The sequence below is a fragment of the Anneissia japonica genome, unplaced genomic scaffold (assembly GCF_011630105.1).
Source record: "Anneissia japonica isolate Jap-2015-1 unplaced genomic scaffold, ASM1163010v1 scaffold1785_len1016330_cov206, whole genome shotgun sequence".
NCBI lineage: Eukaryota > Metazoa > Echinodermata > Crinoidea > Comatulida > Comatulidae > Anneissia > Anneissia japonica.
In genome coordinates, this window is record NW_022694363.1 from 812,261 (window position 1) to 824,333 (window position 12,073).

General features: G+C 33.9%; 1 protein-coding gene across 12 annotated transcripts in view; it reads left to right on the forward strand.

Moving 5' to 3' along the window:
• Positions 1–12,073, forward strand: part of LOC117101022 (transcriptional regulator Erg-like) — a 45,568-nt gene that overhangs the window by 24,203 nt on the left and 9,292 nt on the right. For 10 of the 12 annotated variants that reach the window (XM_033240880.1, XM_033240885.1, XM_033240884.1 and 7 more), the window contains exons 3-5: positions 206–406; positions 1,293–1,472; positions 3,830–3,898. In XM_033240880.1, the coding sequence (XP_033096771.1) occupies positions 206–406; positions 1,293–1,472; positions 3,830–3,898 (450 nt within the window). The remainder of the gene's footprint in view (positions 1–205; positions 407–1,292; positions 1,473–3,829; positions 3,899–12,073) is intronic. The other 2 variants (XM_033240883.1, XM_033240879.1) reach the window with 1 other exon arrangement.

The following is a 12,073-nucleotide window of genomic DNA, read 5'->3' on the forward strand; positions in this document are numbered from 1 at the left end:
TCCTTGTATGAGTGTATATATAATATCATTTACTATCATTCATTGCATATTATACAATACCTTTTTGGAGTTAAACTAACACATTGTTCTTCTTGGAAAGCAAATTGATCTTCACAATGTTGTATAATAATGAAATGTAAAGCAGAAAAAAAAAATCAAACTCTTCAGTAAATTCTTTGGTCTAAATGTTCTATTTTTCTTTCAGATCCTAACATGTGGAGCACTGAACATGTACAACAGTGGGTTGAATGGGCCGTGCGCGAATACTCCCTGCAAGATGTCCAGGTCACAAGATTCAACATGGAGGGTAAACAGTTATGTAAAATGAACAGAGATGATTTTATTCGGATCACGAGCGCGTATAATGCTGATGTACTTATGTCACATTTAAATTTTTTGAAACAAAGTAAGTACAATTAATTTTCCTTTTGATTACATGGTTTGTAATCAAGTGTTTACTCTTTATTTCAATATTACAATTCAGGTATTTAATCATAACGTTATTTAATTGGTAGATGTATTAATATTGTATTGCATCTAAAATTGGTACGTAATATTAAGCATTGACTCAGACTATTATATTTATGCATGAACATTTCTACCTGTTCTTAGGTCTTCATCAGCATGAGTGATATACAAACAAGTATGTTACAATGTTGACACAATATAATGGGTTTAGCGTTTGGTCAAAATTAATTGGTCGCCACAAACTTATAATCACAGAAGGCATGAACTGGTCTATAAACGATTTATAATGGAAAAAAATGTATATTACAAAGCTATATAGGTAGCCTATTAACAAAAAAATTTCTTATCAATTGTTTGAAAAAGTGACCTCGGCGGGAATTTTCTTCTTTTGCTGTCAATGGGAGTTTCATACCTAGACTTACCGCAGACCACAGAGGCCAGCAGATACAATTTAGCGAACGACAGTTCTTCAAACGTATATACGCCCTCACAAGTGGGGTAGAAGTAAGCTAAAGAGTAATACAGATGTCGCTATGTATTTATAATCAAATTATGCATTCATAATCAATTTTTTTTTTAAATGTATTCGGGCACTGGCTTTTTACCGTTATATGATTTTATGTGCGGCAGTGTTTACTTTCATGTCCATGTGGTCTGACATTATGTCTGGAAATAACAATAGGCTAAAGGATGTCAAGTGCTGTTATATTATGCCAAATATAGCTACTTGTGTTTATATAGGATACATACACAAACCCACAAGCTGGGATTATGTATAAAATAAAAAGAATAAAAATATATTTAAATAATTTAAAATATTGCAGCTCCACTGCCTAATCTGACATCAGAAGATGTGGACAAGGCGTTGCAGCCATCTCCACGTGGTCCAGCTCCAACACAAGGTAAAATGATGGACTTTACTGGACTGCCTGCAAATCGACATGAACCTGAACGATACAACAACAACAACAACAGCAAGCAGCATGTTACTCCTACGTTTCCTGGTAACAATCTCTTAATTTAAACATTTTTTTTTTTGCTAACACTCTGTGTTTTCTAATCTTCACAATAATTACCGTACTGTATTACTAATATATGCTTGTCGAATGATTGTTATGCTGAATGCGATATGGAATTGCTAGTGCATTGTTATGTTGTTTGAAGAGCACAAATTACTATTTAAAAATAATTATTAACTAGATTTAATCAAATGTATTTTCATTGATTTCATAGTTTCCTAATTATACGTATTATATCTATGTATTAGCCCCATGAATTAACATGTTTTAATAGTTAATTAAATGTATACGCGCTATTTGATAAAGTCACTAGACACATGTACTAGGGTACTTCATTTTTAGTTTTTGAGATAAAAGGTCGTTCGAATAATGTCCCATTAACACACAGGCCTACATAATACTTGCCACGCAGAGCACAAACTTTTAAAGTAGAAACATTTTGATTAGATGTACCGGAGAAGTTTACGTCTGTATGATTTTACAAGACGCTAGTATGAAGTTTTCTATGATCAACACTGAAACAAAATAAGTTCTTGGTGGCGTCTGCCCTTTTCACACGTACACATTTCTACTAATGTCTGAGTAAAATTGTTCAAAGTAGAAATATTTTTCTCTACAATAGCAATTCGCACTCAAAAATTTAAAGTATTACAATTTATTACTGACATAGTTTTAGATTTGTCAAGCGTCCTACGAAATAAAATAAAAAAGAAAATTATATTAAAATTTAAGTCAGAGTGCCATTTCCGAGCATCTAGAGGTACCATAATCATAATTTTTCTTACCTCAGCCCCAACCATGGTGTTCTACAGACACGTAATTACTATGGCAACTCTCTAGGTATGCCGATCAACAATGGACATCGTAATGTACAAGCACTTTGTTTAACGCATAAGAAGCATAAACAAATCGCGTTGTCTGCAACTTGGCAGTGACGGCTCTAGGATATATTTTCGGGGGTGGGGGCTATGTTATCCGACAAGAATGACTTGAGCTCGTAGGCTCGAGTTGGAGGAAGGGATTGTGAGGGGTTCCTAATCCCAAATGAGATTTTTTTCAAGAATATCAACCTGGCACTCTCAGACTGTGACAGACATGTGTTGGCTTGGTGTGGGCCTATTTTTATATGTTTTATGGTCTGACTGCCCGACGAGCTCTGTCCGGGGGGGGGGGGGGTGACCTGTATGGTCCCCCTGCCACCCCACTGGCGCCGCCACTGTCTGCAAGCCCTGATTAAATCTGAAAATCCACGGCATCCTGGCTTAATCCAAGCATACCAAGTTCCGATATTTTTGGACTTTTACGGTTCATCAAATGTGAGGGTGGCTCCAGTGGGGGATGTGCTGCCCCCCCCCCCCGTCGGGGAGAAAAGCATAATTCGTCGGGGAGAAAAAAAAATTATATGTATTTTCTACATATTAGTAGACTCTAAAATCGATTAAATAAGCCTTTGAAACCCCTAAATTGTCAAAATTTTGGGGGCTTCGCCCGCAGGATCTCTTTCGAAACCTATTAGTCGAAGCTCGACACGCCCACTTTGCTTTCGTCGGGGAAATCTGACCCCTCGTCGGGGCATTGGCCCACCTGTCAGGGACCTCGCGGGCGGGCAAATCCTGCTGCACCCCTGTCAAATGTACTGGACTCGCCATGAAAGAGGAGTGCTAATCGCTGTCAAAAGTATAATCGATGCGAGAATTGTTCCGCGTATGAAGTTCCCGTACTTGAAAGTATGTGACCGGGTAAGCCTTAAGTCAATGCAAGGAAAGCTTCTCATTGGATGAATCTAGGCTCCCAGATTCAAAGGTAGCATTTTACAATAACTTGGAAACATGTCTCGTCGTATTCTGTCTGACCTATATAATTTCAAGAGTGTCGTTAATGCTAGTAGTGACAGGAACTTCAACTCCAATTTCATCAAGTAAAGTGCACACAGAATCAAGCTGATGTCGTGTGTGAACAGTCTTAATGTTAGGCAGTTTTTTAATTTTTACACTCGTAATAAAAGCAATACTGTACTTCTCTAGTCATTATAAATCATGTGTATTCGATGAGGTTGTTACAGAAACACTCCACTTTGCCGTAGCAAACATCGTGTATTTGGGAAAAGGGTATTATTGGTGTGATATAGGTGAGCTATCATTCTCTAAGTGATTGCAGGTTTTTACTTAAAAATCTATTAAACTTTGGAGCAAAATCCACAAAAATTAGATTTTTTTTTAAATTTATTTTTTTTATATATATATCATTGTGTAAGTTTAGAAATTAGAAAATACGTTAAATTTTTACGATTTTTTTTAAACTAGAAAAAATAACTTTGTGATTGGTACTTGTTATAATTACAGGAAGTACAGCATTCCCATACCCCAACTCAACAACTCCAGTCGATACCTCAACACGAATGCCCAGAACAGGTAATTTTTAAATATTTAAATGAATCACAATTTATGTATTTACATGATGTAAAAATTGCTCATAATTATATTTTCAGGCTAACTACGGTGAGTATGAACTATTCTACTGTGTCGATGTAGCATCATAGTCGTTACCACCATCACCGTTGTCGTCATTTTCACCTCATACATCACCATCATCGTTATACATATGATTCTTGATGTGGTTTTGTGTTAGGCCTATTTTGTAGATTCGTTATTATATTAGTACGGAAAGCCCGCGTGACTTTTTAAACGGATATTAATTCTCGTATTGAATTGAAATTTTGAAATTGAATTAAAGAAGTTAAAAGTCAAGAAGTTAACATTGAAGGCTGTATGGTCAAAATAGCATTCAGCAAAAGTGGACAAAAGGGTTAAAAACATTAATATTTATATTCCAACTTGTTGTTATGTTGTTAAAGCCAACATGACATCGTAACACCAGAGAGCAGTCATATTATTACGGCTCCCTAGTAACAAATGGGATTTAAGAGTAAGTCAGTCACTTCCTCACTCACTCAGTGGATGGGAGAGAAAGATAGTCTGTCAGTCTGTTAGTAAAAAGTCAGTTAGTAAGTCTGTCTGTTAGTAAAGAGTCAGTCAGTAAGTCTGTCTGTTAGTAAAGAGTCAGTCAGTAAGTCTGTCTGTTAGTAAAGAGTCAGTTAGTAAGTCTGTCTGTTAGTAAAGAGTCAGTCAGTAAGTCTGTCTGTTAGTAAAGAGTCAGTCAGTAAGTCTGTCTGTTAGTAAAGAGTCAGTCAGTAAGTCTGTCTGTTAGTAAAGAATCAGTCAGTAAGTCAGTCTGTTAGTAAAGAGTCAGTCAGTAAGTCAGTCTGTTAGTAAAGAGTCACTCAGTAAGTCAGTCTGTTAGTAAAGAGTCAGTCAGTAAGTCAGTCTGTTAGTAAAGAGTCAGTCAGTAAGTCAGTCTGTTAGTAAAGAGTCAGTCAGTGAGTCAGTCTGTTAGTAAAGAGTCAGTCAGTAAGTCAGTCTGTTAGTAAAGAGTCAGTCAGTAAGTCAGTCTGTTAGTAAAGTGTCAGTCAGTGAGTCAGTCTGTTAGTAAAGAGTCAGTCAGTAAGTCAGTCTGTTAGTAAGGAGTCAGTCAGTAAGTCAGTCTGTTAGTATATATATATATATATATATATATATATATATATATATATATCAAATAGATATTAATACAGTGCTCAAACATATAATGCCCCCATGCCTGGCCAGATCTTACTTCAACGTAATGTGTAGTAGGTTTGGATTGGAGTTAAGAACACAGCTGATGTGTCGGTATACATTGCTCTGAGAGTGTCCACCATCTTAGGAGAAATACCATAAGCTAATACCATTTTCATTTTGATGTTTCGATTGATAGAGTCAAACATTTGACGGAAATCAATAAAGATAATTAGGCCTACTGTTTTTTTTTTGTTTTTTTTTGTTTTTTTTTTTTTTTGTAGTGGTTTTTAACTTCTTCTATAATTCTTCTCAGTGCTATTATGTGCGTAGTTGTTGGACGAAATTCCCGAAAGCTATTTTGATTGGGGTAGAACATCTCATTAAGTACAGGACGAATCCTATTTAGAATCAGACCACTGTAATTACCTGGTATTGTAAGATCGACTTTTTTCGGAATAGGAATAATTCCCGACATTCCCCAAGCCTTTGATCTTTTCTCTTGAATAGTTTGGTTCCATAAAAAGTGAGGGTCCTTTGACTACCAGGTAGTTTCCAACTTTCGAAGGGCAGACCGTCCAATTCTGGTGCCGTTGTCAGACCTCATTTTTTGCAGGTATTTTTTTCCTGTATCTTGACTACTGTCTTGTACTTTTATCTGACAACAGGAGCACAATCAATCACAAACGGCGTCTTAGCTGGTGATTTTGGTAACAAACTCTTACACCCCTGTTTGTTGGTATTTTTCCTTACTCGTTGTGATTGCAGTCGTTTCAGTCATGTTTAGTGGTGGGAACACAAACTTTCATAAATTTACAGAACACAAACATTTAGAAAGAAAGAAAAAAAAAAAGAAAACAGCATAATAGACAGAAGAATAATTTCCATTGCTCCGTTCTCCAGCACTTTGAATCCCCAAAAAGTTAATACCTGAATAATAATAAATAAATGTACATTTGATACGTCTGCTGTAAACAGGAAATAATTCGAACGAAGTCATGGTTTCTGTGTCACTATCGGTCATGAGGGCTGGATCCATTGTACTACAGTTGAGTGTACCAAATTTTTACTACACCCTAGGATGTGAAAATTCATTTTAACCATATAATCAGTCAATGGCAATCTTTTTGGCTTTAGAACAATGTTGTCATGAGCTGCTGAAACTCTAGCAAACATACTAGGCTGAAGTAACTCTCTGCCGATGAAGACTAAGTAATCTCTTGCCATGACTACATCAGTTGACCTGAAGCCCGTAAATTTCCCAAGGACTAAGAACCCTAGACCTTAAATCAGTTGACCCGAAAAGTGAATGGCTATTGCGCCATAGAACTCGACCCTTCTTTCATTTATTTTAGTAAACTCATTAATTCGCTCTGTGAAGAAGTCAGATGCTCCCTGCGTTCCATTAATTTTTTAATGTGTAATAAATTTCTCAGCAAATGTTGCGATTCAGCAAAATCAATCTGAATTCACAGAAATTTTTGAGTTTTGCATTGACGTGGTGACTAAGAAAATTACGAGATCTATCATATTCATATAGAACTTTATATGTTATTATAACTGATAACTATATATTTGTTTGTTTTCTGTTTATGATAGTGGCAGGTATTTGAACTTTTTATCCTGGGTTGGCAGCACTCTCATTGATTTTTTTTTCTTGTACTCTTTGACAATTTTAATTTATTGTTATAAATATTTGGCAACTGATTATTGATGCAAAGACTTCAAATTCCAACATTGTGCAACATTATAAAAAGAAAATATTTTAATTTAAAAATGCGAAATTGTATGATTTATCTGTGATTCTATCATATTCTTTATTGTTTTGATTGTAGTAATTTTCCTAAGTTATAACATTTAGCTTTTGTAGCCTCTAATCGCTTGTTCTTGTCTTACCTGTTGCTTTCATAAATACATTCTTCCTCTGGACTTAATTATACAATTAAGACGCTCGATCTGGAAGATATTACTTTACTCGTGATCACTAGCAGTGTTATTAACTTTCTTTGTTAACGTTCAAGAGCCTAGGTTCGTGTGCTGTTGTCCATTGTTATTGTGAAAGCCTTAGAGAACCTACTTAATATAAAGTGATTAGAGCTCTTTTACACGCAGAAGAAAGACTCGAGGTTACGCGAACAGTAATAGCAAACGTTTAGCATTACTCGCCCTGATTGGTCAGTGAATTAAGTCGTAATGAAGTTGCCACTGAGACTTAAAAGTCACGTGATTTTATTGATTGGGAAATTAAATAACTTACTGTATGATAAAATAGCAATAAGGAAGAAGTAATAAGAAATATTTTCTGAAGTGAAAATTCTTTATAATTTTATTTCAATTGACCTAAGAACGAGTTACAATATAATTAAACTAAAATGTAACAATAATGTTCAATGCAAATACAAAACATGTAATTCAATATATATTCAAAACAAATAAACAAAATATGTATATATTGATGATTTAAGTGCTAATGATGAATGACAAATACATCAGCATGTATAGAGCAATGACTCAGGGAATTAAATCCTATATGATAGTACAGAGCAAAAAGAAGAAAAAACGATTAGTTTTAAGAATTAAGGATTGATGTTATCTTTATGGCTCATAAGTTTTCGTAATAAACATTTGAATGAAATATTATTATGTTGAGTCTATTGTAGTTGTACGATACAAATAGTGTCCCCTTAATTACCATGTGGCACATCAAGAAAGTGTCCTAAAGGAGGGACTGTACGAAAGCCGAACGAATTTCGCATGATTTCTCATTTACAAAATTCAAGTACAGTATAATATTTGATTTTGCTAATATTTCACAATTTTGCAATTGTCAAACTAGCATAAATCTATATTCTCCTAACCCATTGTAGACTGGCCTACGGGTTTCTGTCACCGCATTTTGATACCTAGAATATACTGGCAAGAGTGTATCATCTGCCTAAGTGAAAACGTTCTTAGAAATATATAGAACAGCAATATAGGAAGTTATTTAAACATTTTACTACAGCCTATATGGGTATAATTAACGTATGAAAATTTTGTCATTATGGGCTAGTATATTAGGTCTTATACATTAAATACGATTCCAGTATTATGATTCATGTTAATTTTATGCTGTACGAAATAATATAATATTTTGTATTTGTATTCCATTTTGTATTTATTAAGATAAAAAAATGAATAAAGCAGCGGAAAAACGATGGTGGGCGCATAATAATAATAATAATAATAATAATAATAATAATAATAATAATAATAATAATAATAATAATAATAATAATAGTAATAGTAGTAATAATAATAATAATAATAATAATAATTAATATTATTATTTTATTATAAATTATTATTATTATTATTATTTTTATTTTTATTAATAATAACCAAATATGGTATAGAGATTCAGATAGCAATTATACGGTGCATCAGCCGTTGACCTGTGGCACTGTAATAATAGTAATAATAATAATAAAAATAGTAATAATAATAATAATAGTAATAATAATAATAATAATTATTATTATTATTAATAACCAAATATGGTATGAAGATTCAGATAGCAATTATACGGTGCATCAGCCGTTGACCTGTGGCACTGTGTGGCTCTTAATTACATTCACGTTTTGCGTCCATATGGGCTTGTAGAGATAATGTTTGCAGACAGCTTCAAATACATTTTCTTGCAAGTGTTTAAACCATTTGAAGTCATCATGTACTTGTTTTCCCAATTATTAGCACGATGAATTGGTAATCGGAGTATTTAGTCGCCAACTAAGCGAGATAGGTACTTCATTTGGTAAAATAGCACAATTTAGTCGTAGAATAAGTGTCTCCGATTATTTCCAAATTTGATGTTTTGGGTTTTATCAAATTCTTAGATATTGAATCGAATGTATTGAATCTTGTCATATCGCATAAACCACTACAAAATTTAGAGTAAATGTACTATAGGATACAAATTAGTATTTCATAAACTGTAATGCAAATGGCCCCGCTTTAAACTAAACAATACCTCATCATCTGTATCTCTGTTATTATTAATAATTATTATTGATTATTCTTACTGATAGTATAATTTTCAAAATATCGGTTTACGGTAATACCTTAACAGCTTAATTTACTGATCTGAAAAGTGAATGGTCTCATGACATGGACAATGATGACAGCAGAACAGAGAGCCGGGAGGTCGTCTTCAGTGTACCTGTTTAGTTAGGATCGGGGTTTGCGTTAAATTATATGCTTTCCTCTATTTTTCTTTTTATATAAATGTGCTCACGGCACACCACCTTTACATCCTCCATTTTGTATTGCGTGTATGTAAATTGGTGTGTTACCGACTGCTGCTCTAAGGCCAGCACCTTGGATGTTTGAATCGTGGTACTAATTGTCCGTGCTGTCTTTCCCATGTATCTCACTGAGCTTGTTTTGTAGATTAATTTAAGTTCAAATGTATTAATGCCTCTAAACATATTGATAAAATTGACATAAATGAAACGAAAAAACAAATACAACAACGAAAATACTGATTTCTGTTGGTGTTACGTTCACTTACTCAGTTCATTGAAAAATTAACATCAATCAACGGTCACAACTCCAAACAAGTACAACATTTCAAAATATACATAAATAAGATAAATATAAAATAATAGGTTTCTAAATAGAAGTTAATAACTGCAAGAATGATTTAAAAATTATGCACACCAATTAAAAAGACATTTTAATCATTTCAATTATCAAAATGTTATGGTGGAGACGCACGAAAATGTACAAGTTTAAAGCCCTCGAAGCCCTTTTCATCTGGTAAAATTTAAAGGCATATATTATATATATTATATATATATATATATACTGTCTCTTATACACATCTAGATGTGTATAAGAGACAGACACTATGCCTATTATAAGTAGGTGGAGACGCACGGACAGGTACAAGTAAGCCCTCGAAGATTTTTAATCGACTCATTTTCAATCGTTTCCCGCTTAACTTCCTCTATACTCCTTCTGCTATCTTGATTGTTAACCTAAAGTTTGGACAAGGATTGAACATCCGACTGTAGTTTCCCTTTCCGCTTCATGTCATCTTCCAAATTAGAGGCCACTTGATGCCCTGTAAACCGATCATCATTACTCAATAGAAGACATTGCAACTACATCACGCTCCGTGTTGTAGAAAGATTATATGAAGCAACTGTAAATTAAACCTTAGTAGGCACTAATAAAGAACGTTTTCACTGAACGTGTCTTTGATTAAATTTGAGTCGATCAATTACTATTGATTCTCATTGCAGCGTAGTCTACGGCATTAATTAACGTAAATGAAGGCTAACGCTATGATATTATGATCTCAGTAAACTTGTTGATTCGATTTTCACAATCTATATGAAACTCGTGATTTCATAGGAAAACTCATGCTAACCATTAATGTACTATATATGTACTTATTTGTTGGTTAAAATGTTGTTAGCATTTAAAATGCAAGTAACTACTTTTTGAAATTCAGTTGTTATATGCAACTAATTACATTATAATAGATCGTGTGATGTATTTTTTGATAACCATAAATATTAATTCTTTCCAACAGTAATGTTTTCACCAATCTACTGTTTTCCAAAACGAGCTTCCTATATCAATATGTTATCGTAAAGCAAGTAATTTTAAACTTATTTAATATCAGAAAGAAATCAAGTAGGTATAGGCCTACCTGTTAGGAAAGCTGCTTAATTTCAGAAAGATTTAATCAGTAGTTACTGAATTTTCACCCACAGTCATGAAAATTACTGACAGACAAGGATTTAAAAAATAAATTGTTCGATGTATTGACGTTCATTTTGTCGTCAAGCTGGTTAATTAATCAGTTTAAGAAGCACCTGCTAAGTATTGATGATTAGGCCTACCTATAGTTTATCATTATTTATCGGGGAACGGAGAAAACTTTAAGAGAAATCTCATTACTTTGCTCTCAGCTTGAAATAAATTACATGTGTGAAAGGCTTTCGTCCATCAGTGTACAAACATAAAAAGCATTCAGATAACACACCATCGGCTATTTTGGTTGGCACGTGCCTATTACGATGTGCTTTTCTTATGTAGGTGCTGCGTATTTTCTGGTGCGTAAAATATTTTCAAGGAGATTTTGCTGTTGTTCAATGACGCATGTACACTCTTTTTGTTTTACTACGCTCATAATATCTTGCCAATATTTACTAGTCAACTAGGACAAAAGATTTCCGATGCTTTAATTCAACGACACGCGACCAACAACAGTCCTTTTTATTCTATCGACTACTACTTCTGTCACCAGGCATCGCTTAGGTGTATTTTAAATTACTTCATCCATTATTCATTAAGGCTGTATTTGATTGGTCCGTATTAGTAGATATCAAACTCTTTCTACACATGCTTAGCCTATAGGACTGAATGAATAAAAGGCAATCAGAATGGACGATCCTCGCTTATTTTCAGAAATGAGACACATGGTGCCTTCAGAAGGAATACAACTTGGAGATAGATGCAAATTATCATCTCCTTTTTTATACGGAAAATTTCCAGAATTTACGTCAAAATTGCTGTTATTATAACTTTCTATCAACATTAATTGAGGAATATTTATTGTTTTTTTCCTTGTGAACAAAATGATGTGATATTTTCTCTTAATTGCTGAAATTTTCTTCACTACGGATCGCAAACAAGAATTTGCGACGGGGGCTTGTCTGTACGCCCGCTCCACGCGTCGATACCTTGTCTACCCACCGTTTCTGGCACGAAACTACCCAACTCAAGACAACATGTATATAACTGGTATGCTTATTTATTTATATATATTTATGTATAATATTATTGAAAGTAGTGGATTGGCAGACAGTGTGATTATATTCATTGATGAATTAATACATGCAATGAAATGTTTGTTTTTAGAATTTGTTTCTAATGTACCTCGTCTATCTACCGTCTCTGGCACCCAAGATAACCACACTGTCTGCCCATATATATATATAT